Here is a 26,927-nt window from a genome sequence, read left to right as displayed (position 1 = left end):
TTTCCAAATATCTCCTCCTGTTTGGTGACAAACTGTGGTCTGGTCAAGTACCCTGAATTGCTGAGCTGAATTTGCGAGCACATCAGCCAAACAGGCTTCTGCCTTTGGCTCGTAGGCTGCGCCCCTGAACATTTCATCAAGATTTGGCAGGTGGGAATTGCCTTCATGTCACCCTTGGATTGGTCAAGAGCTTCCCTTGGTTTTCTTTCTCTGATAGTGGGTTATCTGGGCTGGCAGCCTCATTCGAGACAGTTCACAGTCCTGGTTAGGAACAGGATTGTAGTCCCACTTTCCTGTTGCTTCATGTATTTCTCCTACTGTATGAAATCACATATACTTTGGTTAAGTTTTAAGAAGTTGGTATTTTTTATTTACCTTGATCTGTTAGTACAATGAACAGTTTTCCCAGCGTCCTTTGTTCCTCACAGAAAAGAAGAGATCCCTCCAAAATCACAACCGGTCTCCTTACCAGAGGAATTGAATCGTGTTCGATTATCACGGCATAAGCTGGAACGTTGGTGTCATATGCCCTTCTTCGCTAAAACAGTCACAGGATGCTTTGTACGGATTGGCATTGGAAACCACAACAGCAAACCAGTTTACCGGGTTAGTATTTCTTTCCTTGGACAGTTGTAGGATGTTTTAAATATAATGATTCTTGGCTAAGAGTATGAACTGCTGAACAGACCTGTCACTTTTCTGCTACCATTTGATGGGAAAATAGATTCCAGCTGAGATTTCATTAGATTAGCCACAATCTGAGGCAACCAGGGATCAAGCTGACCTGCTGCCAGGAAGAGTACTTGGAGCCCAAAAGTTTAGATTTAGAATGATTTTCTGTATCCTTCCATATAAAAGCAAGACAGGAGACATTTATGAAGTCTTTGTCAGGAGTTATGTAATCTGGAAGATTTATTCATTTGAAAAATAATGAAAAATTTCCACATTACATACTAAGTGACTTCTGGAACAGGGAGTTATATTGAGGTTTAAAAAATAAACAAAACCTTCCAACCTATTGAGATTATTTTGTAAGTTCCAGCTCTGCTTCTGTGGCCTGGATGACTAGAAAGAACATAGCTGGTTGGTTTGTTTTCTCTTTTCTTTTTTTGTTTGTTTTGTTCTGAGTTGTTTGATTTTAACCTGTGTTCACCCCCTTGTGTGAGGACCAGTGGCCATGCCACATCCCAGAAACCTTGGCAACAGAAACAAACATCATGGTCTTCACATTTGATTGATAAAACTGACCTGTGAAAGCCAAGTGCACCCCCAATAAGGCAGAATTAAGTTAGAGGGGAATTTGCCAACGGGCCCCACCAGGCTAACTGCATCCTCACTTACTCTGGGCACAGGTGCTTTGCTGTCTGAGTCCTAAGCCTGAGAACGGTGCCCAGAACACCTTGAAGCTGTGGGGCTCCTCTCAGTTTAGGGTCACTCATCTGCACTCAGGCAGATGAAGCCAGAGGGTGGGGTGGAGGACTTCGAACGAGTGTGTTGTAACTGGTGTCTCTGTCCTCACTTAGGTTGCTGAGATCACGGGTGTTGTGGAAACCGCCAAAGTTTACCAGCTTGGTGGCACCAGAACAAACAAAGGGCTACAGCTACGGTAGGAGAGGTGCTTCCGTGGCCTATTCTGTTCCCACTGCAAACAGGCATGGCCTGCTGGGGCTGCTGTTTGCTCCCAGTGTTCTCTTTCTTATAAGACTGTTTGTGTTGTCCCCACCAGGGGCTTGGAGGGAAACTTGTGTTCCGCCTTTGCCTATAGGGAAGGTAGGGGGTAGCTGTCTCATAGGGGATGTTGAGTGCTGGAACACGTAGAAGGAAGACGATCACAAGACCCGCTCCTCCCAGGGTCCTGCAGGCGTTCCTCAGTGAGTGTGGCCAGGTGGCTTACTTCTGGTCCTGGCTCCATCACCAACTAACCTGATCTCTCACAAGCCAGGCCACCTTTTTGGATTTAGTTTGTGCCTCAGTAACTTGATGTTGACCGAGTGCTGGCTACGTGCCACAGTTGTAGGCATCAGGATAGAGGTGAGAGCAAAATACACAAGTCCCCACCTGCTGGGAGCCTGAAAATTCTAAAGGCCCCATATGGGAAGGAGTAGAAGTAGCTTGCCAGGTCACTGCAGATAGTGGGTCACAGACACACCTCTGCCTTGGCCTTATTTGGCCTCTGTGGTCTCTCTGTTCTCTTCTCCCATTCCCATCATTTCTCCTGGACTGTTGAAAAGAGCCAGTTGGGTTAGGCAGTAGTCATGACATGTTAAGGGTGACTGTCCCTGTGAGGCAGGCACTGACTCACGTGGCTGGCACAGGGATCAGTAGAAAGGCAGTGTTCTTTCTCTCTAGGGATAGAGCCTCCTTGTCATTGGGATACCTCCGTAACATTTCATATTCTTGATGCCAGTTGACTGTGACCGATTTTATTGTAGATGGACTTTTGAAGCACTGGCTAAGTCTACTTGCTTCCAGTGCTCACGCTGATGCTTAATCATGGCTGCTCTTTAGAACAACCTGGAAGGTTTTTTGTTGTTGTTTGTGTTATTTCAGTGTCTGGTTCCTACTCCCAGAGATTCTAATTCAGTTGATCTAGAGTGGTGCCTTGCCATTGGAAGTTTTGTAAATCTTCGTAGATGATTCTAAAGGGTGGCCAAGATGGAGGCCCTTGGAGACAGGCAGTGTGGAGTCTGCTGGGACTGATCTGCTGGCGCTGCAGTCAACATGGCCATTCCTGAAGCTGCTGTCTCTTTTTCATGCAGGCACGGCAGTGACCAGCGAGTGTTCCGCCTAGAGTTTGTCTCAAACCAAGAGTTCACTGAGAGCGAATTCATGAAGTGGAAAGAAGCGGTGAGTGAGTAGACAGCACCTTCCTAGCAGTTGTTCATGAAAATATTGACAGAGCCTCTTTTCCAAATTCTTTATTATAAACAACCCTTTTATTGCGTTTTGGTCCAGATGTTCTCTGCTGGCATGCAGTTGCCCACTCTAGATGAAATCAATAAGAAGGAATTATCTATTAAAGAAGCTCTTAATTATAAATTCAATGACCAGGACATTGAAGAGGTAAGAAACCTGGTATCCCAGAGTCTGGAGATTCATCAAGAGCCAAGTGTTAGAGAAGATCATGCCTGTCTTTTCTTTCCTGTATTTTGACATTTTTGGCTCTACCACTATTGCATGAGGAAGAGGGAATTCTGTTATTACTACCTTAGAATTTATAGTTCATCAGGATTTTCTTGTACACTGTCACTTGAAGTCACAGCCTAACAAAGTAGATTCAGGGCTCAGGGATCTCTATTCTTCTGCTAGGCTTGGTCCTTCAAGAGTTTCCTTTCTCCAAGACATTTTGGTAAAATTGTTTGATCTCTGTTCTCTTGGACACTGGATAGCCTTACAGTACAAGGCCCTTGGGCTGCTGCTGTTTATTGGTGCATGTTCCTTTGCGCTAGCCAGGAAGAATCTCTGGGACCCTGGAAGCAGCATAGTACCCCTTGGAATGAACTCACTCTGAGTGTGGGGCATGGCACTGCCATAGGAAGAGCAGCCCTCTTTTAACTATCTGCTTACCACCACAATGGGCTCACCTGTCCTGCCTACAAAAGTAGTTTAGGAATACCTCACTGCTGGTGTCTCCTCTCTGGTACAGATTGTAAAAGAGAAAGAAAGATTCAGGAAAGCTCCACCCAACTATGCTATGAAGAAAACGCAGCTTCTGAAGGAAAAGGTGAGGACTTGTGTTGGAAGTTCTTTCCCTGTCCTGCAAGGAGATACGGAAACCAGACTTGTTCATCCTCTGCCAAGTCAGTAGTGGCAGGATTGGGAGAAAATGCAGGGCTTGACTGTAAGCATCACAGATTTTCTTAGCATCTGGGCAGCATCCCTTGGCTGTTCTCCTTTCTCTCAATGGAAGCTGATCTTGCCCGTTCCATTCTCCTCCCCTCCTCGTCACTTTAGTTTCATGTGTAATAAGATAGGCCCCAGGGCAGTATCAGCACTGGGCCCGAATAGACGATTGATACTGTGCAGCCCCACCGTGGCAGGTGGCTTTCTATTCTTCATGTCAGGGTGGGGTGAGCCTTGTTAGGGTGAGTTAGCCAGGCGGGGCCTGGGTTCTGAGGTGTTTGTTTTTGCTATTCCTTCACACCTCCTGTCATTTGTTCATCATGTAAGATATTTTCCCTGTGTTGGAAGGAAGGGGACACTTGATACCAAGCCGGTCATAGCCAAAATCTCATGCATCTCTCTGTGTACAGGCCATGGCTGAGGACCTGGGGGATCAGGACAAGGCCAAACAAATCCAAGACCAGCTGAACGAGCTGGAGGAGCGAGCAGAGGCCTTGGACCGCCAGCGGACCAAGAACATATCTGCTATCAGGTGTGCTTCAGAACCTGTTTTGATTGGGCTCCTATCCTTGGTCCACAGTTATCAGGCGAGCTGTGGCCTTGGACGTGCTGTGCTCCAGTGGCTCCACATATCTGGGGTCAGGCACCAGGGTTCCCGCCCTCCTTTCACAGCCCGCTGACTCATCCCTCTTCCTCACCCCGCAGTTACATCAACCAGCGGAACCGGGAGTGGAACATTGTGGAGTCTGAGAAGGCCCTTGTGGTGAGTGAGACAGCTTGATCTGGATCACTAAGTGTAGTTTTAGTTAATAAAACAACATGTAATCTTTTCTGTATCTCACCTAAGTATGTTTTCTTTTAATTATTAAAGTAGCATGTACACAACACACACAGTCTGTCTGTACACATACAACTGTGTAAGGTATTATAATAAAAAGCAGCAGTCTTCTGTGCTAACCCCTCCCCATCTTTAGATTCTATTCCACACATATTTATTTTTATCAGTTTCCAGTTTTTTTTGTTGTTTTTGTTATTGCTCTCATAATCTGTTCTGGTGTTCTTGAAGGGAAAAGGCTAATAGACAGCCTCTGACTTTTTCAGGGCCTTGCAAAGACTGTTACTTATACGTATGCATATGATAAATGAGAGGTGTGGGCGGGCAGGAGATAGAGTTCTGTAATACATGCTCTCTGTTTCAGGCTGAAAGTCACAACATGAAAAACCAACAGATGGATCCCTTTACCAGGCGACAGTGTAAACCTACCATCGTTTCTAATGTGAGTGCCTAAAGAGGACATATTTAGTCAGGACCTAGATTCTGGGACATAAATGAATTCCATTAGGAGATTAATAAGGAAGTTAAAAATAATGTTGTCTTAGTGGGATTTGCTTGCCTCAAACACTTGGGTCTGGATGCTTCCTTTTTTATCTCACTGTAGGACATACGGGTAGTAAAAACCTGGCATGGACTTTAGAAACCTGTGGACTAACGTGCGCTGCCAGGGCAGGTTCACCAGTGCAGCACAATGAGGAACGTGTAGGCTAGGTCGCCTGGCAAGGGCCTGGCTGGGCTGGACTTCAAAGCTTTTAACTGTCCCTTTTTGTAGCCTGGAGGAAAACCCCACTGGACTGCTGATGGGCCTACTGTGGTGCTTGTGTTAGTGGTGGTAGGTGGGATAGAAACTGGTGGTGGGACTGTGTGAGTGTTGAAAAGTCTCTAAAATAACTTCCTTGTTCTCTCAGTCCAGAGACCCAGCTGTTCAAGCTGCCATATTGGCCCAGCTGAACGCAAAATACGGTTCTGGAGTGTTACCAGATGCTCCAAAGGAAATGAGCAAGGCAAGTATAACACTGAAGCTCGGCCACTGGCCTGGACACCAGAGCAGGCACTTCCTGGTTTGGGCTTGATTGTCCCCACCTGGAGGAACTTGGCATCCCACTTGCAGTCCTTTCTTCATCCTCATTATTTACAAATGTAATAAACAGCTACTGCATTTTGGTCAGATGACATAAGTTCTGAGCCCAACACCACTACTTCATGAAACCCCTGACTGTGGCTTTAGGCAGCTGACCTCTAGCCTTCTAATCCACATTTTCTCCTATGTAAATGGGGTAATATTATATACCCTGCCTAACTCATAGGACAATCAGGAGTAGATGATATGTAAGGATGAGACAGTTGTAAAAGTGAAAGCTCCTTGTAAACTGAAATGTTAAACCAAGAGAAACTGCCCGTTTAGAAGCCATTTTCTGCCTTTTCCTAAGGAGCCCAAACTCCCAGAAATTCCGGAGATCTTGGGTCAGGGGGTATTTTTTGTCTTGAGCCTACCCTTTCTGCCCTCACCCACAGCCATGAACCTTCCCTCCCCCTCCTCTCAGGCTCAGAAATAAAACCTCTGTGGACTCTCCTGCCCTCCCTCTGAGAGAAGAAATCAGAAGAGTCTTTAATAGGAAGATCTAATGAACTTGAGCAGCAGTTTTTACCATTAGTGGTTGCTGCTGCTTGAAGTCCAGTTGCATTTATCCCTCTATAATTAGTTTTTCTCTTCCCATTGCAGGGTCAGGGAAAGGATAAAGATTTGAATTCTAAATCAGCCAGTGATCTCTCAGAAGACTTGTTCAAAGTACATGACTTCGACGTGAAGATTGATTTACAAGTCCCCAGCTCAGGTAGGTGAAGGTAGAGATTGGTCATGGCCAAGGACCAGGGTGGCTCCATGACTCTCAGCCAACAAGGAGGCCTGCTTTGGGGAAGAAATGGGGATGTCTAGTCACCTGTGTTTATGGAGGCCGGAGTAAGATAGGCTGCAGGTCCGTCTTGAGAGAGAACAGGGACACTACCTGGAGGAGTGAAGCCCAAGACCGGGGGGCCTCAGATGCCGGTTTGCTCTTCTTTCCTGTAGAATCAAAGGCCTTGGCCATCACCTCCAAGGCTCCGCCAGCCAAGGATGGAGCTCCGAGGAGATCTCTGAACTTGGAAGACTACAAAAAACGACGAGGGCTTATCTGAGCGCGCCCAGCCTGCTGCATCTGACCCCGCATGCCCATCACAGTGTCCCACTTTTCCTCCTTTCCTCTGATTTGCCCTCACTGGGCTGGAGCAGCAGGAACTGGGAAGAGACTCTAAACTGCCAGTCATCTGTAATATAAACCATTTGCTGTATAGACTTCCCTGGTCTGCAACATCTCCATCGACCCCCCAGGACCCACCCAATGTGAACCTGGGCTCTCTTGGGCTTTATCCATGTCTTTAGATTTGTGTTTGCCTTTTTCTTTTTTTTTTTTAAACCACAGTTCATTGGCCACTCTGCACGCATTCAGTATTACCGTGGAGCTGGGGTTCCTGCTGGAGCCCCCAGCAGCAGCACTGGGCAGCATCCTGTGCAGGATGGCCCTGGGCCCAACCATTGAACATTTGGCCCCCAGCCCTGGTGGGGAGTGGGGGCTGGGCACCCACAGTCCCATCTCCTCTCTCTCATCTTTCTCTTCTTCCGATCTTGCGGAAGAAGGGTTTTGAAAACCCAATTTAATTCCAAAAAGTGTACATTTGTGGGGAGGGAGGGGGGTCTATTTGAGAGAGAGTGTGTATGTGTGTATGTGTCTGTAAGTGTGTGGATTTTTTTATCATTTTTTTAAAATGCAGTACTCTTTGTATCTGTCTGTCATGGGGCTATAGCTGTTTCAGATTTTTTTCAGCTGTACTTGAGCATCTGAAACTGCAAGAAAGAAACTCATTAAATGTGATTCTTCTTACTAAACAGTCCTGACTGCTGTAGCTGTGTAACTTCTCCCCCACCTCCTCTTTCCCATCACCCTCCCACCTCGGAGAAATCTCCCCAGTTTGGCCCCTGCCCTGTCAGCTGTGTCCTGGCAGGTGGGAGGGAAGCCCATGGCTAGGTACTAGGGAGGTACAGGTGTCTTGCTCAGCCCATGTGTTCAGCCCACAGCTTCTTGGCTGAATGTAGAGTGTGTCTGTTCCCCGCCCCATGTACTTGTCTCTTCCTAGTGATTCTGTTTTGCCGTTTCAGCAAGAATAATATTTTGTTGTTTTTTAAGAGAAAAGTATTCAACATGAATGTGGAGAGAACGAACACAAAGAAATAGGTTGCAGATGTTACAAGCATGTGCAGTTCTGTGTGTGTGTATACATATATATGGTAAGCATATATATTGTTGTGCAGCTAGGGTGAAGCCAGCAAAGAAGTATGTATGTCTTTATAAAATGTTTGCAAAGAGATAAGCTGACTGCTTGATAATCATTCTCAGGTGTAAAGCTCCAAGTGTAAATAAAAGTGGCATTTAACAAATCTTTTCAGAACAAAGTACAGCTGACTATATAAAACAAGAACTAAGCTAAAGGAACAGCTGAGAGCCGCTGATTCCCACAAGAGGGAGAGGAATCTCAAAGCCCTGCCTTGGATCTCTTCACCCTACTTTCTATAAGAAAGTGGGATGATGGGAAATCATGGATTAAGTTGTATTTAAACAAAAGGAACTTGGTAACTCTTCTGGGTTTAGTAGAGCCTCAGTGTTGCTTTAACTTAGTTTACACTTTTTTTATTTAAAAAGAAAAGCAGCAATCAATGTTTTTTAAAAAGAATTGTGACTGTAAAATGGATAGATATGACTGTAACACAGCCACGTGGTGGCTGTGACAGTTGAGCTGGGCAGAGGAGTGGTGGCGGCTCATTAAAACCATATGTACTTGAAGAGTCCACTGACCAAAACTCTTATAGACTGTTGTGTAAATGTGGAATCACAGACTGTTAAACATTGCCTGGACTCCAGAAGAGTCCTGGAGGCTGCTGGGACCTCTCGTATTATGACAAACTTGGACTTTTTCTTTCTTGTTTTAAAAGACACGAAATGATAGAATCCATATAATTTGCTGGAGACATTCTGATCCACCATGTAGATCTGTATTTAGTATCCTTTGGATTTGGAGACGTGTCGGTTACATTATGGCTGTGTAATAAAGTTTTTATTAAAACTGCATCACACTGTAGCCACTGTGCCACTACCTCCCCACACGCAGCTGCTGAAACTTTCGTTCTGAGACGCCAGAAACAGCAGGGAGCAGAGCCAACCAAAGAAGACCGACAGTTAACTTCTCACCTGAGTAGCCTATTTTGGTGATTGGAATCAAGACTGAGGACTTGTCTACAGTCTCAACTGAGGCAGGGCCTCTGAACTGAGATCTTGACCAGGCGTAATACATTGGCTTTATCCCACCAGCGGAGCTGCTTGGAGGTTCGAGGTGCCGCTTGTGCTGGGGAAGGCAGCAGGGGCCCGCTGCTCCAGCCCCACCCCACCCCCAGGTGGTTTCAGTGTTGAAGGGTGTGGCACCTAAAGCTGCTTTATACATTTTTCACTTCCTTCCAAGAAGCAAAAAGGCCAATGTCCGTATACCGAGTTCATGATGTATAGAGGTCTGTTTGTCTGTCTTGCTTCTGACAGGTGCAGGGAAAGTCTTCCTGCCTACAGCTTTCCTTCAAAGAGAATGCTTTTGTTTTCTTTGTTTCTGTGAAGTCCTGACCTGTCACTCAAACTGTACAGATATTTGTAAATAAACTTTATGCCCTGTTTTAACAAGGGAGTCAGATTTAGTCCAAAGACTGCATCCTGAGTGGCAACTCTCGAAGTTTATGTTTTAAAAGTCCAAGAGAGCCTCTCTCGCTTGATTTCCCTCCCTCCCCCTACTCTTAGCCCTGAACCACCACCACCCCCAAGTGAAAGTGGCTGCTGTTAACTGTTCAGCTACCCAGTTCCCCAGAAGCCTGAGACATTGGTTGCCTAGAGCCAAGGCAACCTCCAACTGGCCTAGTTTACTTCCTACGTTGGGAGATACCAACAAGCTCTAACAGAACCAGGTAGGCCCCTCATACACTGCCTAACCCTAGTGAGAGTGTCGCCCTCCTACAGCTTTCAGTTGGCTGAGGTATAATTTCTTTGTTAACTTGTTTTCTGCCTGTCGTGAACATGAAGGGGGACCCAGAGCTTGTGAGTATGGCTCTGGAAGTAATACTGATATCCTTCCCTTAGGGCCCCAGCTGGGACATCTATAAGGCTCCCTGCCCTCACTACATGAGGCTGTGTCTCAAACCTTTCTAGACCTGGGGAGGTAGGGGGTGGCAAACGCAATGGTACAAGCCCAGTCCAGGCCTGCCTTTGATGTTGGGAGAGGTGGGTCCCTGGGGCTCACCTAGCAACTGCATCTAATGAGGTTTTCTTAAACTCCCTATCACACCAGCCACCTGATTGTTGGAAGCAGGGGGCTTCCTGGGCCCTAGAGAGCAGAGATTATAGTCTAGCCTAGAGGACAGCCTTGTCTAGTTATTTCCCAGGGTTCTCTGCTATGAGGCAGCCACTGGCTGTGACTGCCTTGGGTGGAGGAATGCAAAAGGGAGAGGGGTGCAGGGTCTATTGGCTATCTCATGGTAGTGGCGTTCAGGAATGGGGAAGTCACAGGCCTCCAGCTCAGATACTTTCCTGTGACTTACCTGACTAAAGTGGGCAGCTGAACTGCTTTGGGGAGGAGAGGTTTGGAGGGAGCAGCAACACTAGGGGGTGAGGGCAGAGGGGCAGTCTGCCTTCCCAGCCTTCCCCAGGCTGGCCCCTAGGGCCAGTTTCTTGGCCCAGAATAGGGGCTTAGCCAGTGCAGCACAGGCATATTGAGGGCTTCCAGATTATGCTCTGGACCTGAGGGAGAGCCTAAAAGCCACAAGGTAAGTGGGCTCAGTGCAGCATTCATGCCCCAGCTCCACCACTTAACTACCTAGGGCTGAAGCTGGTTAACTCTTTGAGCCCATTCCTCATCTTTAACATAAAATCTATCTGGAGCCTGTTCACGATTAAGTGTTCCTTTTCCCAGTAAAGGTTCAGTAAGTGCTGTTGTCAGAGAGGCCATTAGGCCTTACAGGAGAGACTTGGAGCAGAGTGGAGGGGTGAGGGTGGAAGGGGCAGTGTGATGGAATGGGTCAGAAGGCACAGAATAGTGCCAGCAGAGGGCATGAAGCTCCAGAAGCTGGAGCACTTGGCCCAGAGACTCAGCTGGCTCCCACCTAGGAGTGTGTGTGTGTGTGTGTGTGTGTGTGTGTGCACTTGGCCCAGAGACTCAGCTGGCTCCCACCTAGGAGTGTGTGTGTGTGTGTGTGTGTGTGTGTGTGTGTGTGTGTACACTTGGCCCAGAGACTTAGCTGGCTCCCACCTAGGAGCATGTGTGTGTGTGTGTTGAAGGGTGGGAGGAAGGTCAAGAAACTCTGTCTCCCTATGGAGGTTCCAATGATCACTGGGGCTGGCCAGGAGAACTGTCCAGAGAAGGACAGCTGCCTTTTGGTCCCAACTTGCTGCTGCTATATATCCTCTGCAGCCCCAACACACACCCTCTTTACTGATGGTCGTTCTGAAAGCATCCTCCTGCTCCCAGCCCTCACTGGCTCTGGAGGCCTCCACCTCACCACTGCCCCAGGGGACTCAGAAAGACTGTGAGGCCTCACCTCCCCAACACCACAGAGAGTAATTAAAACACAAAAACCGTGTCAAACTGGAAAATGAGTGTAAAGAAGTTCAACCGAGTTCCAATCTGTTTCATGATGACTTAATAGCATCTTCAGAATATCACTTTTTGTCTCTTTTAGCTGTCCATGGCCCTGCATTTTCCCCAGTGGTTCAACGGTCTGCCTGCAATGCAGTACATGCGGGTTCGTTTCTGGGACGGGAAGGTCCCCTGGAAAAGGAAATGGCAACCCACTCCAGTACTCTTGCCTGGAGAATCCCATAGACAGAGGAGCCTGGTGGGCTACAGTCCATGAGGTCACAAAGAGTCAGACACGACTGAATGGACTTAGCAGGCGCAAACGTACGACCCTGTGTCGCTAAATTCATGCAGAGAACACATCTTGCTCAGCCATCAACACATCCACCTCTCCTGAAGCACAAGTCTATCCCCATTGATTTTTCCCTGGAGAACTACTCTTCACCCTTCAGCGCTCAAAGGTCACCTCCTCCAGGAAACCTTCCCTGATTGCCCCTTCCCGCTCCGGTTTGGGAGCACCTAGGCTTCCCTAGGGCGGCACACACCACGCTGTAGTACTGTTATCTGTGAGTCTCCACCTCCACCCTGGGATCTAGTTAACGCCCAATAAACGCAGTGGAGGAAAGCGGGGCGAGACCAGCTGACTGAGTTCTGGGATTTCTGACCCCACCACTCCCCTCTATCGTGTCCCCAGACCGCAGCGCACGCAGGAATGAGATGCGGCGGTGCTACGCCGCCTGCAGTAGAAGCCCAAGCTGTCCGTCATATGGGTTCAACCTGAGTCCGCGAGTAAAACGGCTGTGGCAGATGGGAGCTATCCCCTCACGGCCCCGACGAGTCAACAGCTTCGGCCTCTGTTCGCCCACTCGCGACCTCACTGACCTTGGAGTCCAGGTCCGAGTGCCCCACGGGGCGATGATCACACTGCCTGCACGTGCACGCGCTCGCCATGCACGTCTCCAACCGTGGACCCCAGCCGGGCGCGCGCCCCGGCGGCTTCTCCACACCCGCCCCCCACCCGCCGTTGGGAGCTGGGGCCTCAGATTACTCGGTGCTCCTGGCGGGTTGCCTGAGGCGCCCGACTGATGCCGAGGAGGAGCAAGCATCAGCTCCATGGACCTGAGGCCTGCGCGCCGCTTCCTAGTGGCTCCTGTTTCCACCTGGCCACTGGAGGCTCTCTGCGCACCCCGGGTGGAGGTCACGCTGGCAGGCAGAGATCACTAATATAATTAGCGGATGCGCCCACCTGGGGTGGGGAAAGATCTGGAGGTACCCTGGTAGGGATGTGGGGGACAGAAAGACTGCATCCCTGACGTCAGACACTACCAGTCCCCTCTGCCTCCCCTTGGCCACTGGCAGAGATTCTGAGGGTTGTGAGTTTTAGAGAGAGGGAGGAGGGGGAACCACAGGAACACAGGCTCCTGGGAGGGATGGGAAACCTTGTTTCTGAAGTGTGTCAGAAGAGAAAATGTTCTTACTGAGCATACACAGGTGTGGTGACACATTTTGACTGTTTTGGAGGAGGGTGATGCAGAGGGTGGCGGGTCAGTGAATGCTGCTAGGTCCCAAGTTTTATCAGAAGATATTCCCAGGATATTTCCACAAATTGTATCAATTATAGGGTCAGAGATTGCATGGGGAGGAGGAGAAACCCAGAGGCAAGGAAAAGGGTCTGGGGTTGTCAAGTGAAGATGGCTGTTCACTCCTCTTTCCAGGAGGAAGGAGAACACCAATTCTTCCCCATTTGCAATAACCCTGGCTCTGGCAAAAACTTCAGCACTGTCTCTACCATGCTCTGGGCAGAAAAGGGCTTCAGACTGACCAGGGTTGGAGAATGAATGGCTTACAGGAAGCAGCTGAAAACCAAGGTCTCACTGAAAGTTCCTTGGAAACAGTAAATACAGCTTTTTAGCATCCTGGGGCCTGTTTTCTTTCTTTTCTATTTTAAAACTGTACCGTGTGGCATGTGGGGATCATAGTTCCCCAACCACAGATGGAACCCACGCCCCCTGCATTGGAAGCACAGAATCTCCTGGGGCCGTTTTCTGTTGTGTCCTTTCTCATTTCCTTGCTTCAAAAGACAATGTGAAATGATGCGCCACCGCCCCTAGTAAGGGGTCATTCCTACGTCCCTTTCACCTACCACAATGCCTTGTCCATAGCAGCTGCTTAATGAAAGTTAATTTGCTCTATAAATGACAAATGAGTCATAGGTCACAGAATATTGGAATCTTGGGGTCAGAAACTCCCTTGGAGGACACTAAGCCTCACAGAGCATGTCTGGGAGTTGTTGACTTGAATGAGAACCTGTACCACCTGGCCTAAAGGAAAATATGCCACCCCCACCTTCCCAACATATACACACACACGCACACACATCTCATGGAAGCTCAGCTCTTGCTGGAAAGGCTTTCAAAACAACAGGTGGGGGCTTCCCCGATGGCTCAGTCCTAAAGAATCTGCCTGCCAGTGCAGGAGACATGAGTTCAACCCCCGGTCTGGGACGATCCCACATGCCAAGTGGTAACTGGGCCTGCGTGCACCACTACTGAGCCTGTGCTCTGGAGCCCAGGGGCCATAACTACTGAGCCCAAGTGCTGCAACTACTGAAGCCCTGTGCCCTAGAACCCATGCTCCACAAGAGAAGTCACTGCAATGAGAAGCCTGCACACCACAACAAAGAGTAGCTCCTGCTTGTTGCAAACAGAAAAAGCCTGTGTGCAGCAAATCCAAATAAAGTTAATTAAAAAAAAAAACACAGGTGGCCCACTCATCCTCTCTCTCCAAGGCGAGAGCCCCTGCCCAGAGGTCTTGGGAAGCAGAAGCTGGCATAGAGATGGTGAGTAGTGACCTTGCTCCTGCCCCTGGGGCCAATGGTCCTGTACTGTGAGTTGCATAAGAAGCACAGAGCTAAGTGAGGCAGACTAAGGAATAAACCAGAAACCTCTCATTCAATCTCTATGCACCCCTTCCCCAGCTTTTGTGCCCCAGGGTAGTTACCCCCAGGAGGGATGTAGCCCCCATGCCTGATAAGTCCTGAAGGACACAGAGAGGGATGAAGACTCAGACACCCCAGGATGCAGGCATCTAGGGTATAGGAGGATCCCTGAACAAAGAAGCCACAAGAAGAAGGATCAGTTCTCTTCTCAGACATGTAGCTGACCTTGTGGATAAGGCAGAGGGATTCTCAAGGCCAATCTCAGATCAGCCACCTAATGACCATCAAAACCTTGAAACAATCTTCTTGGCCCCCACACATCCATTTTTTGCATCATAAAAGAGGCCATTCCTACGCCTATATTGTAGCCAGACTGACCTTCTCCACACCCCTCTAACTCATATTCATCTACTCAATTTCAAGGACTGGGAAAACTGAGGCAAAAAACAGAATTCCAGCATTTGAAAGGTCATTCCTGGCTCAACTAGGAGGACATGAGGATCCTTTGACCTTGTCCCGCAGCTGTATTGGGACCCCTCTGCCCTGCCCCAGGATTGTGCCTATGTTTTCTGCCTGTGGTAGGTGGAGGCAGACTCTGCCTTCACTGGATAAGGATCTAGGGACTGAACTACAAGATGTTAAGAAACTGAGCATAGCACAAGAATAGAAGTTAGGGCACACTCCACCACCTAACTGTGTGGCCTTGCACAAGTGCCTTAACCTCCTTGGCTGAATCATTTAACCTCTTTGTTACTTCTGCTGTATTGTGAGGATGGTAGAGGCATATAAATGTACTTCCCACTTGAAAATCTATGAAATTAACTCATTTCAATACCCATTCCAAGGTTTGTCCTTACCTTTCCAGGGAGGAAGGCCTGAGCAGGTATGGCAAAGAGCTCTTCTTTGGTGGCCTGCCTTGGGCAAGTTCCTGATACAAGAAAAAGGAATTGCCCTGAGTTTCCTCATGGCAGTCAGGATGACACCGCTTCCAGCCTGCTCGTGCCTCCAACATTGCCCATCCATTGGGCGGGTGTGAGCTGCATATTCCCTCTTCTCACTTCCCTTCCCGCCTTTCCAGTTCTAACAGGTCCTTGTTGGCTCTCTCCACTTTGGTTTTGCCCCCAGTCCCCTCTCTGAGAGTACTACCTTCCCAGCTCCCCCCTAACCAGGGGAGCTCTGAGGGAAAGAAATGAGTGCAGGAGACATAGGTGTCTCTGGTCCTTCAAGCCCTCAAGTACACCCGTTACACAAACACCCAGGCTCCTCCAAACCTCTGTGCCCCAGAGAAGGTAGCCATGTGGCTTCCCAGGTTCTCCACAGAGGACTTGAGTATTCAGACTCCTGTATTTCCTTCTTTCTCTTACTCCTTCACTTCTTCGGTTTTTCTTCCCTCCTCCCACTCTTTCTTCCACTCAATCTTTCTTCCCTAGGGATTTTCCCTTTTCTTCTTTGCTGAAGGCACCCACTGTCTCTCCTCCTGGGCCATTCTCGAATTCTGGATGAAGGGAGATAAGGAAAGAAGATAAGAGTTCCTTTCTGTCTTCATCAGCTCAGAGGCCATCCTTCAGAGGGCTGTATCCCCACAGGTCCCCCAGTAATCTCTAGGCATCAGAATCCCCAATGAGGGATTCTCTCTCATGGCATTTGGAGAAAAAATAGGAAATATTGTGAAATGCTGAGTTCTACTCAAAGCAGCCTTTGCAGCTCAGTTGACCACTAACACGCAAAGTGGCCAAAGACCTACCACAACGATGCTACTGAGGAGCACGCTGTGGTGTATGAGATCCTTCTCCAACATCAGCACTTTCTTCCCAGTTTCACAGCCACAACTCTGTGGGTCAGGTGAGGTTTACCTACATCTACAAGTAAGAAAATGGACTTAGAACGGTGACTAGACTGCCTAAAATCACATCTGGAGTGTGGTGAACTTGAGGCTGGCTCTTTGTCCCGCCCACACTAAAATTATTCTTACCATTTCGAGATATCACATCTTTCATTTTATTCTCACAGCAATCCTGTAAGGTGGACAACAACCCTGTCAAGAAAAATCAGTTCAAGGAGGAGGAATGACTTATTTCCAGCCCCACAGTAACTCCAAGCCCTGAACTCCAAAAGGAAAGTAGGAAGAAGGGCTCGCCGCCCCCACCCCAGCCTCCGCCAGGCAGCAGCCTGGGATGCTGGCCGGGTCTCCGCCAGGAAAACTTGGAGAGATCGAGGCCCCGCCCCCTGACCTTGTTCTCTGCCAGCCTCGGGGATAGGGAGTGGGGAAAGCCTCAGCTAGTTCCCAAGACACAGTCCCCACTTGGGCACACGCCCTGGGGTGAAGCTTCCTGGGGAAGCCGAAGGCCTTGAACTCCGCGCCGAAGAAGGGGGAAAAGCCCCCGAGACCTGGACGCCTTAGCCCAGAATGGGTGGAACGAGGAAAGGAGCCCGAGGGGACCGGGTGCGAGAGCGAAAGCTGGAGCAGCTCCACCCCCGCGGGGTCAGGGCCCTTGGAATTGCCCTGGAGGAATTCCTGGAGGAATCCCTGTGGAGTTGGGGTGTCGAGCGCGGCGTGGGGCGGAGCAATCCTTCCGGCCTTCCCGAGCGAAGGTGGGCACTGAGAGGCAGCGAGGGCCAGGCCCGGGTTTTCTGTATATCCAGGAGGCCTGGGCTTCCCGGCCACCCCCGGAGCAACAGGGAGCCTTCCCGGCTGGGCAGGAGCCCAGGAAGGCCCGCGCTTTCTCTGAAAGTGAAAGGAGTGGGCGGGGGGCGCGGCCGAGGCGGGGCCCAGGCGGGCTGAGGCGTAGGCTCCGCCTCGGGGCAGTCTCGAGCCGGGGGCGCCGAGCGTCTCCAGTGCCCGCCGCGCCGCGGGCTGGTGGGCTCCGCCGCGGCTCTGTTACCAGGAAATGACCCTGCCCGGGGGCCCGACGGGCATGGCGCGGCCGGGAGGCGCGGGGCCCTGCAGCCCTGGGCTGGAACGGGCTCCGCGCCGGAGCGTCGGGGAGCTGCGCCTGCTTTTCGAGGCGCGCTGCGCTGCAGTCGCTGCTGCCGCCGCCGCCGGGCAGCCCCGGGCTCGCGGGGCCAAGCGGCGAGGGGGACAGGTCCCCAACGGGCTTCCGCGGGGTCCCCCTGCCCCAGTGATCCCGCAGCTGACTGTGACGGCCGAGGAGCCGGACGTGCCCCCGGCCAGCCCCGGGCCGCCCGAGCCGGAGGGTAGCTGGCTCCCGGCTGTGGGTTCGTCGCACCTGCAGCAGCCGCGCCGCCTCTCCACCTCGTCGCTCTCCTCCACTGGCTCCTCGTCGCTGCCCGAGGATTCGGAGGACGATCTTCTGAGCGACAGCGAGAGCCGGAGCCGCGGCAACGTGCAGCTGGAAGCGGGCGAGGACGTGGGTCAGGTACGGGCCGCGGGGCGGGGCCGGAGCGGGGACCTGCTTGGAGCTCGCTGCGGACCAACTCCCGCCCTAAGCACCCTCCCCCGAGAGCCCCCTTCTCCCTCTTTAGGCAGTGGGGTCGGTAGGAGGCGCCGGGCCAACCCCTCGCCTTGACAGTTTTAACTCCAGTTCTACAGGCGAGTCGCGACCCGGGCCCTGGGGCGTCTAAGAGAGTGAGGAATCCCCGAGACCCGCTACGGAGACCGGTGGGGCGGCGGGGCAGCGTAACTTGCCGGCCGTGAGATGGCTGGAGGGATCGGAGGGGCTTAGCGTTGCCCGGCGAACTCTCGCCGAGACGTGAGGACGAGCCTCCCTCTCCGCCGCCCCCTCTCCCGCGCCGCCGCCCCACCCCTGCCGTTGCCACGGTTTCCCTCTCCTGAGTGGGAGTGGAGCCGAGCTCCAGGCTCCGCTTCGCGAACTGCCGCCGTCTGCTCCCGGCGCCCGCACCAGGCTTGGACGCGGGCAAGGGAGGGGCGCGGGACGCTGCCCTCCTCCGCTTTGCTGCTCCTAATTCTGGCCGGGGAGGGTGGGGGGAGGTAAACTGAGGCTGAGAGGGTGGGACTAGTCTGCCGATCTCCGCCCCCGGTAGCCTGGATGTTCTGGGGCCAGGTTTGACCCTTTGATAACCTAGGCTAGGGTGTGGTGCAGTCATTCCCCGTGCCTGCCCCTCCAGGTCGTGCCTCGCCCAGGATAGCCGTCCTGTCCCCCTTGTTTTAATCAAGGCCAAATACTTTAAATAACTATCCGCGGTCAACGAGAAGGAGTTGCTCTAGATCCACGTTATGCAAGTGTCCCTGAAGTGGAGGGAGAGGCGAAGGGCGCCCTCAGTCTCTGGTGGCTCGGGGCTTGCCCAGAAGGGCGGTGAGAGCAGCGGACGTGCGCCGGGGCGGCCGGGCCTGCGGGACCTAGGCTCCCCCCGCGCTCGGATTGGACGAGGCGCGAGAGTCACTGTAATGGCTTGCAGTGGCTCCGTGATTCAGTTACCCCTGAGACTTACGTTATCCTCAGGGCGACTTGGTTTGTGACACAAGAAGGAAAAGGGAAAAGTCTCATAGAGCAGGAACCCACCCTGACACCAGGCAGAGGGTGTGGGGAGTCCCTCTCTCCTCCCTAGGGGTACCCCTGACCCCTGACATTTCTGGTGTAACCCTGTCCCCTGAAAGGAGGCGGTGCCGCCCGAGGGTTTCTGAGGCGGTGATGAGGGGCAGAGAAAACTCCTCCCTCCCTACCCCCGAAAATCCGGAGCAGTAACTGTGGGCCCAACGCTCCCCCCGTTCACATCTCTGAGAGCTGAGAGGCGGGCGCTGGAGGCAGGGAACCAGGAGGGCAGCCCCCGGCTTCACTCTTCTTGCTAAAGGCGGAGGAGTACCTGCGGCCCAGGACTGCTTACACGTAGGCAGGCCAGCTGGGGTCAAGACTCCGGGGCCCAGTCGCAGCTGTGTCCTGGGCGTCTTCGGCCGTCCTCTCCCACTCTGGGCCTCCCCGTCACCCTGCGCGGCAGGAGCTGGAGCAGATGGCTGTGGAGGGCCCTTCCAGCTCCAAGGCTGCGAGTACCAGGCCTTCCCAACCCCCAGCCCGCCGGGGCCTCCCCGAAGGCAAACAGCCACGGTGGTGGCAGATAAGCCAGGGCTGTTGACAGAGGCCGCTTGCGTCCGCGTGGAAGGGCCCGGCTCGGACTTTGCCTCGCAGAGCGGCACAGCGCGCCCGCCTAGGCTGCCTTTAGGGCTTCCCCAGGCAGGAAGCAGAGCCCATAGGCTGGCTGACCGTGAAGGATGCGCCCGGGAGAAGGGTACTGCGGCAGCACTCCTCAACTCTCAGCTCTCCAGCCCCTTACACCTCCGGCCTGGGTGGATAACGTGAATAGCGGGAAGCCTTTGCGAGGCTTGTGTACATCCTTCACCTCTTCTTTCTAGAAGCCGCACACTGTGTGCCCAGAGTCTGGAGCTGGGCTCCCCCTCAAGGTAGTTGGGACTGGGCAGCCTGCCTCCTTCCTGCTTCCTTTCCTACGGTAGAGGGACGAGTCACTGGCAAGAAAAACCATACAGGCCAAGAGAGGAGTTGGGAGCCTGTCCCCAAGGGCAGCTGGCATGACATTCTTAGGCTTTGTCTGTCTCTTAAAACAATTTTGGGGGTGTTGCTCTAGCAGAAGAGAGGTTGTTTGACTCTTGTTCATTTGATTCTCTTCTCTCAGTGCTCCAGGATGGGTAAGGAGACCTGGATGCCATCCTGTCCTGGGCCCAGAACTCCCACACTTCACTTTTCACTAATTATAGAGCAGAATTTAGGTTAACAGACTTCCTTTTTAAAAAGCAAATGCCCCTGGGAGGGTGAAGTCGTGGGTCACTTATACCTTGGTGCAAATCATTTTATAAATTTAAACTGATTGTTCTCACCACCACCACCACCACGAGTGCTTATTTGATAAAGTATTGGGAACATGGCAAGGGGGTTGGGCTAGTAGAGAGCTTTAGCCAGAGTCTGGATGGCTGGAGGTAGGGCATAGAAGTCAGGAAGAGGGGAGATGAATACCAAAGACAAAGAAAGCAAAGGGCTTCTAGCAGAAGATACACAGAGTGTCTGGTGTGATACAAGAAGCTGGAGTCCTCAGGGCTTCTAAATAGAGCTCAGACAAAGGAGGGTCTGAGGCTAGTATTCAGCTAAGCTCTGCCCAGAAAGAGATGCTCCCTGTCCAGCCTCATGGGTGAAGAATTATCAGAGGGTCCTCCTGTGACTTCGTCAAAGACTCTCACATGGTCAGCTCTCCTGAGCTTTTTGTCCCAAGGTGTCTGGGTAGCCTCTTGCTGTGAGATGCTTTCTCAGACTTCTATTTGCCTGGGCCAGGCGATGGGGTTTTAACCCTTTTTTCAGCCAGGTTTCACTCTGTAACATAATAAATCTGCTTTCTGATATTCACACAATAAAAGCCTTACCTGCTCAAAAATATTTTCCCTGCTGTTGTTCATGTGCCAAAATCCCCACCCACTCGCCAAAGAATGATTCCCCAAGAACCATTCTGGATATATGCATCTTTTATGCATTATGTTCCCTGGGGGAGGTAGCTCCCTAGATGAAGATGGCAGAATTCCATGATGCTTGCATCAACTCCTTCCATATCTGACCCTATCCATTACTGGCAGAGGAACTAAATCCTGTCATTACCAACCAACCTCAAAAGGTGGCTGCAAGGGCTCAAATGGCATAACGGGTTTGAAAGCCTTCTGTAACCCACATGGCTGGAAACAACCTTAGTCCTTGCTGCTCTTGGCTGATATGATCTCACAAAACTTGGGTGGGGAGAGTGGAGAGATAACCCGATGTTATCTCAGTTTGGGAGCAAGCCAATGCTATATTATCACACATCACTCAAGAGACAGTAGCTCAGGACTGCAGGTACTAAATCCTCTTCTACCAGCTCCACCTTTCACCTTCCAGCCTCACTCACTGCTCCTACATGATCGCAGAAGAAAGGATGATGCAGTTCTCCCATCTCACCTAACCCAAGGCTGATTCCATCTTCTACTGGGGTGGCTACAGAACTAGATGAACCCTATAATGAAGTCCATTCTGGCCCCACTGTCCCCCCAAATTCTGCCAGTAAGTCCCTAAAGCTTCCTGAAGCCCCACCACTAAACCCATCCCTTTGGATAAACTAAAGGTGTCCAGCCAACAAAGAGGGGTCCCCAGGCAGATCTCAGTGTTTCCCCAGAGATCAAAACACACTGCCTTGTGGCTGCAAACTGCTTCATCTTATACAAAATTCTTTTTCATACAGGGTCCATTTGACCTCTGGAACCTGCTGGGACAATTGGAATGTGGGGGTGGGTTTTGAACTTGAGCTTAGGGCAGAGACTGGGAGGCCAGCTGGAAGCAGGGATAGCAGGAATGTTAACTCTTTGAACTTTGATTGCCTTCTGTAAAATGGCAAAAGTTACCATCTCAGGCACTTACTGTGCATGTGCAGCAGCATCATGAATTTCAAACTGAGTGTGGGGGAAGAGGGTATAGGATGTGCCACTCAATGTACCTGGCACATACATCCTCCTGGAATTTTATTTGAGGATTCGGAGGTGGGAGAGTTTTATAATAAAACTTGGATTTATTATGCAGCATAATGCAAACCTTGTATGTATTTAAAGAGTGAAAAAGGGAGTTTTGAAAGAGATGTCATGCTTCTAGTGGGCTGCTTCTGGCTACACCCCCAGATCTCTGGGGATTGGACATGTGATCACACCCTACTGAGCCATGTAGGGACTTTGGGAAGAAAGCAGGAGCAATGCTGTCTGTTGGAGATGAAAAGCCTGGTGTGCAGTGGGCGGTCAGTAAATGGTGGCTTGTGTTATGGCAACAGCTAGGTCCAGAGGAAACAGGCTCACACAGATGAAATTCTCACTTGAGTTCACTCAGCTAGAAAGTGACAGAGCCAAGACTGGAAGCAACTTCGGACTCCCCCCTCCAGTACTGTGTCACTGACTCCCATCTCCTCCCCATGAAAGTGGTGTTATAGTCAGCAGCCTCCTCTGCTTAAGCCTCCACCCCAGTTCCCCCTCTCGCTCTGGTGGACTGAGTGAGAGCTGGATTCCTGGGGTCCAGCCTTGTGGAGGCACACATGTCATTCCTCTAAAAGGCAGGCGCCCTGGGAGGAGGCAGCAGACACACTCTTTAGATGAGCAAACCTGTGTGCTCCAGTGGGTAGACACAGGAGTGATGAGCTTGGTGTGGGAAGAGAAAAAGTTTAGAGTATCAGATGATCTCAGACTAGACGCAACGGTCAAGAGGCAAAAGGTACACCAAAATCTCAATTTCCCTCTCAGTTTCATCTAAGATGACAGACCCTCCCCTCTGTATTCCATTTTCAAAACCCAGGTTTCTGGGTCCAGGTTGGGGCACCCTGGTCAACTGGTAGGGAGTGAGATGGCATCTAAGGATAGGAAGAGAGCCTTGGGGAGCACCAAGCCATTCTTTCTTCAGGCCCTACCAGGTTGGCCTCCCTGCCCTGGGCCTGTGTAATGATTTGTTTCCATGTTTGTCTTTCTCCCTAAATGAGAGGAACCAATGGTCCCAAGTATTAAATGATAATCCAGATTTGTGCAGGTAGTAGTGGTCCACACCAAGGAATGGGACTGGGAGTGGGGGCTGTCACACTCAAGTCTCATTTACCACTACTCACAACAACCTGGTGGGAGTGGTTATTTCCCCATTTTACGGGGAACTGAAGAAACTGAACTCAGAGGCTGCTCAAGCCCCAGAATATCCCGAGGCATTGGTAAAAGTGCAATGCTCAGAGTTTCCCTGTGGTAGACCTGAAAATCTGCATTTTTTTTAACATCACGAGACTGTTTTCCTCACAAAAGTCCTAGAACCTCTACAGAGCAGTTCCGTAACCTGTCCATGCAGCTGTGGAGCAGCAGAACTGAGCTTTCTGACGCTAAGGCTGGGGCTCTTTTCAGCACACTGGATATCTATCATCTCCAGGCGCTTGTCTCAGGGTCCGCCACACAGGCTCACGATAAACTTCCCCTGAGTGAATCGTTGAAGCTCCAGGCACGAGCTGCTTAGGGTAGGGTGGGACGGGGCGAGACCATGTTCCAGAGGAAGGATGGCTTTACTGCTGAGACGCTGACTGGCAGACCCGGGTGGTGTCGCTTTCAGAAAAGCCACTGGCAGAAGATCCGGACCATGGTGAACCTGCCGGTCATGAGCCCTTTCAAGAAGCGCTACGCCTGGGTGCAGCTGGCGGGGCACACGGGTGAGCACTGGGCCGTGGCGGGTGCGGGGCGGAGGCCGGGAGGAAGGGACTTAGGCGCCACTAACCAAGGTCTGCCCTCAGGGAGTTTCAAGGCAGCGGGCACCAGCGGACTGATCCTCAAGCGCAGCTCGGAGCCGGAGCGCTACTGCCTGGCGCGGCTCATGGCGGATGCGCTACGCGGCTGCGTGCCTGCCTTCCACGGCGTGGTGGAGCGCGACGGCGAGAGCTACCTGCAGTTGCAGGACTTGCTCGACGGCTTCGATGGGCCTTGCGTACTAGACTGCAAGATGGGCGTCAGGTACGCGTGCCCTGCGGGGCGTCTGGAAACCAGTAAAGGGCCCAGGGCGGGAATGAGCGCTCTACGCGTGCCCAAGGCGGTGCTCGACTAGGTTCCGGTGTGCGCCCGCTCACGCCGCGCCGCTCCCTGCGCCTCCGTAGGACTTATCTGGAAGAGGAGCTGACCAAAGCCCGCGAGCGGCCCAAGCTGCGGAAGGACATGTACAAGAAGATGCTGGCAGTCGACCCTGAGGCGCCCACCGAGGAGGAGCACGCGCAGCGCGCGGTCACCAAGCCGCGCTACATGCAGTGGCGAGAAGGCATCAGCTCCAGCACCACTCTCGGCTTCCGCATCGAGGGCATCAAGGTGGGCCAGGCCCGCGTCGCTTTGTACTTCCCGGGCCCTTCCTTCGCCCCAGCCCCACTGTGCGGTGTCTGTCCTCCGTGTTGACCTCCTACCCCGACTGCCCCCGGAAGAGGCACCCTCTGGCGGCCGTCTCGCTGTCCCTGGCATTCAACGTCCCGGGAGGTATCGCTGCGCTAGCCAGATCCTCTCCCTTTGGGCGCACACGTGGCCCCTGACGATTTCTGCCCACCTTCTACAGAAAGCCGACGGCTCCTGCAGTACAGACTTCAAGACCACGCGAAGCCGAGAGCAGGTGATCCGCGTCTTTGAGGAATTTGTGCAAGGGGATGCGGAAGTGCTGGTGAGCGTGGGATCCCAGAACCCTGAGATGCTGGGGAGCCTGATACCGAGGGGTGCCCCCAGGTCAGGTCATCTGACGCAACACCCTTCCATACGTGACCCCCATCCCAGTGTTTATCGCACTGCGCTGTTATTGCTTTACAACAATTCTGGGCTGCGCACCACGTGGGGGCCTGCGCCTTCTTCACCATGGTATTTGCCAAGCCAAGCATGCATCGTGGCGTTCTTCATAATCTCACAATCGCAGAGGTTCAGTTGGTATTTAATTTGTCCTCCCCTTCTCCACCCTCTCCAGAGGAGGTATCTGAACCGCCTGCAGCAGATCCGGGACACTCTGGAGGTCTCTGAGTTCTTTAGGAGGCACGAGGTAAGAAGGGCAGGCTCACGTGTCTGTGGTCTGTGAGGGAAGAGGGTGGAGGGCTTCTCCACCGTGGCCTGACGGTGGGGGACTCGGCAGGTGATCGGCAGCTCGCTCCTCTTCGTGCATGATCACTGCCATCGCGCCGGCGTGTGGCTCATCGATTTTGGCAAGACCACGCCCCTCCCTGACGGCCAGACCCTGGACCACCGGCGGCCCTGGGAAGAGGGCAACCGAGAGGACGGCTACTTGCTGGGGCTGGACAATCTCATTGGCATCCTGGCCAGCCTAGCCGAGAGATGAGGCTGGGCCCCTGTCCCTGCTGACCTGAGGGTCTGACAGATGGAGCTGCGCCTGCGTCCCCACCATGCATGCAGGCAAGAGAGACTGAAACCCCGCGATGCGGAGCAGTGCATACCGCCCTGTAGGGACAAGTGCCAACCACTGTGGGACACAATGCACACGCAGGGCCTGGCCCCCTACAAGCCCCAGTGTTCCTAGAGCCGCGACGCTCATTAAGCGGGGTATGGAGGAGGAGAGCGGGGTAAGTGGCTTCTTCTTCAGCCCAGCTCTTCTGAGGGGGCTCCATACCTCTCCAGAGAAGCCAGATAAAGAACTTTGTTTCACAGGCACTAGATCTATTGGTCTGAACTCCCACACTACAATGGACTCCTCTTCCCAATAAAACTCAAAGACACCAGCTTTGACTCTGGGCTCATCCCCTCCTTCCCTCTGGTCCCTTCTTTCTTGGTTCCCTAGCATCTGTCAGGTGCATTCAGATCACTGTGGTCTATGAGAAGAGCTCTTTGTCAGAGGCATGTGTAGTGTTGGGGGCTGCCCAGGTGGAGGATGCTACTGGGGTAAGGGCAATCCAGAGAAGGCTTCCTGCAGGAGGCAATTTCAATTCCCCACCTACACCTTGTGGGTGGGGGTGGCCTCTAGCTCCACATATCAAAGGCTGGGAGTGGCCAGGCTCTTGCCCAGGAGGCCTGAGACTGGTTTCCAGATGGAGAGCTCAGTGGTGCCAGGCCAGCCCTGAGAGAGGCCCAGATGTGTAGCACAGACTGCAGGAGACAGAGGCTATGTGGGACACAAGCCACCTAGAAGCCTGGGGAGGAGTGCAGGGAGGAACTGGCACCATCAGTGCCAGGGTCCTCACCCTTAGGACCCTGTGGCACCCCGGAGCCACAGGTGAGACTCCAAAGGTTCCAAGGCTGGTTACTCCTGGATTCGGGGGGCTTGAGGCCAAAGGGCAACTGGGGACCGAGGAGGCTCCCTCCCCAGTTCTTCAAGCTCCCTAAACTCAGTTCCTCGGCCTGTGGAGATCTTAGGCCCCCCAGAGACAGGCTCCCCAGCCCCTTCCTCCTCCAGAATGGGTTAATTCCATTGAAAGGGGTGAATTCAGCACAACAGGGTTCTTTAATAGGAAGGTAGGGGAGTAGGGATTCATAGTGTTGTTTTATGGTTTCCCTCCTGGTCCCCAAGTCCAGGATGGTTGGGTCAGGTCAGGTGGCACACCTGAGTGCTGTACTGAAGATGCTCCAAGATGCTGGCAAAACAAGGGCAAAGTCATCCACCCCCACTCCCCTGCCCCATGACACAGTCGGCACCTCCTGACTGGTGCACCCAGGGCAGGGCGTATAGCCCAGTGAGATCTCCCAGAGCAGCATTTAAAGACCTGCATCACAGGTGGGGGGAACCTAGTGCAGTGGAACCCATCAGGAACAGCTTCCCTTTCCCTCACATGAGGTGACCCAAGGTAGTGGAGTGCATGTTATCACCAGGAGTCTGTCTTGGATGTAAAAATGCCCTCCAGGGAGGCTTCAAATGGTCCGAAGTTGCTGGTAAACTCCCTTGGAGCACCACATGCCCAGGTCCTACACCTGTAGATACTGCTTGCATCCATAAGTCTCCAATCTTGGCCACTTGGCTGGATCCAGTGCAGCTCAGCAGGCAGTTCCTGGTGGCCCAGCAGAGTCAGGCAAAAAAATCACTGCCAGAGCTCCAGCCTTGATCTTTTCTTTAAAAGTTATGTAAAAGGGCTATTCCTTGGGGAGGGAGCGGGATTGGAGGTCCCCAGGGCTAGATCATTCGGACCTGTGGATGAAGTGAT

General features: G+C 52.1%; 2 protein-coding genes and 1 long non-coding RNA gene across 4 annotated transcripts in view; 2 read left to right on the top strand and 1 right to left on the bottom strand.

Annotated features, from left to right (window-relative positions):
• The window catches only part of RTF1 (RTF1 homolog, Paf1/RNA polymerase II complex component), a 47,209-nt gene extending 37,777 nt beyond the window's left edge, over positions 1–9,432 (top strand). The window contains exons 8-18 of the mRNA XM_025295881.3: positions 429–606; positions 1,524–1,606; positions 2,760–2,847; positions 2,956–3,063; positions 3,647–3,724; positions 4,254–4,375; positions 4,549–4,606; positions 5,043–5,120; positions 5,587–5,682; positions 6,402–6,513; positions 6,747–9,432. Of these exons, the coding sequence (XP_025151666.1) occupies positions 429–606; positions 1,524–1,606; positions 2,760–2,847; positions 2,956–3,063; positions 3,647–3,724; positions 4,254–4,375; positions 4,549–4,606; positions 5,043–5,120; positions 5,587–5,682; positions 6,402–6,513; positions 6,747–6,853 (1,108 nt within the window). The 3' untranslated portion in view covers positions 6,854–9,432. The remainder of the gene's footprint in view (positions 1–428; positions 607–1,523; positions 1,607–2,759; positions 2,848–2,955; positions 3,064–3,646; positions 3,725–4,253; positions 4,376–4,548; positions 4,607–5,042; positions 5,121–5,586; positions 5,683–6,401; positions 6,514–6,746) is intronic.
• Positions 9,433–14,075: 4,643 nt separating this feature from the next.
• Positions 14,076–16,732, bottom strand: LOC123328105. 2 transcript variants are annotated; one of them, XR_006542878.2, is made up of 4 exons: positions 16,288–16,732; positions 16,060–16,174; positions 15,680–15,810; positions 14,076–15,243 (listed from the first exon to the last, which is right to left on the bottom strand). It is a non-coding gene; the product is annotated as an uncharacterized LOC123328105 (long non-coding RNA). The 2 variants fall into 2 exon arrangements; XR_006542877.2 differs by having other exon boundaries at positions 14,076–15,810.
• On the top strand, positions 16,732–25,514 carry ITPKA (inositol-trisphosphate 3-kinase A). The gene is made up of 7 exons (XM_006066232.4): positions 16,732–17,692; positions 23,378–23,474; positions 23,556–23,772; positions 23,913–24,117; positions 24,356–24,457; positions 24,752–24,823; positions 24,914–25,514. The coding sequence occupies exons 1-7, from the start codon at positions 17,204–17,206 to the stop codon at positions 25,115–25,117; spliced, it is 1,386 nt and encodes a 461-aa protein (XP_006066294.1). The 5' UTR covers positions 16,732–17,203; the 3' UTR covers positions 25,118–25,514.
• Positions 25,515–26,927: the final 1,413 nt, after the last annotated feature.

The sequence above is a fragment of the Bubalus bubalis genome, chromosome 11 (assembly GCF_019923935.1).
Source record: "Bubalus bubalis isolate 160015118507 breed Murrah chromosome 11, NDDB_SH_1, whole genome shotgun sequence".
Lineage (NCBI taxonomy): Eukaryota > Metazoa > Chordata > Mammalia > Artiodactyla > Bovidae > Bubalus > Bubalus bubalis.
Note: the sequence above shows the minus strand (reverse complement) of the source record. Positions and strands in the feature narration are given on the sequence as shown.

Coding starts and splice junctions, on each gene's coding strand:
- ITPKA (XM_006066232.4), top strand. CDS start 17,204: ATGACCCTGCCCGGGGGCCCGACGGGCATGGCGCGGCCGGGAGGCGCG. Junction 23,475..23,555: donor GCAGCTGGCGGGGCACACGG/GTGAGCACTGGG, acceptor GTCTGCCCTCAG/GGAGTTTCAAGGCAGCGGGC. Junction 24,824..24,913: donor AGTTCTTTAGGAGGCACGAG/GTAAGAAGGGCA, acceptor GGGACTCGGCAG/GTGATCGGCAGCTCGCTCCT.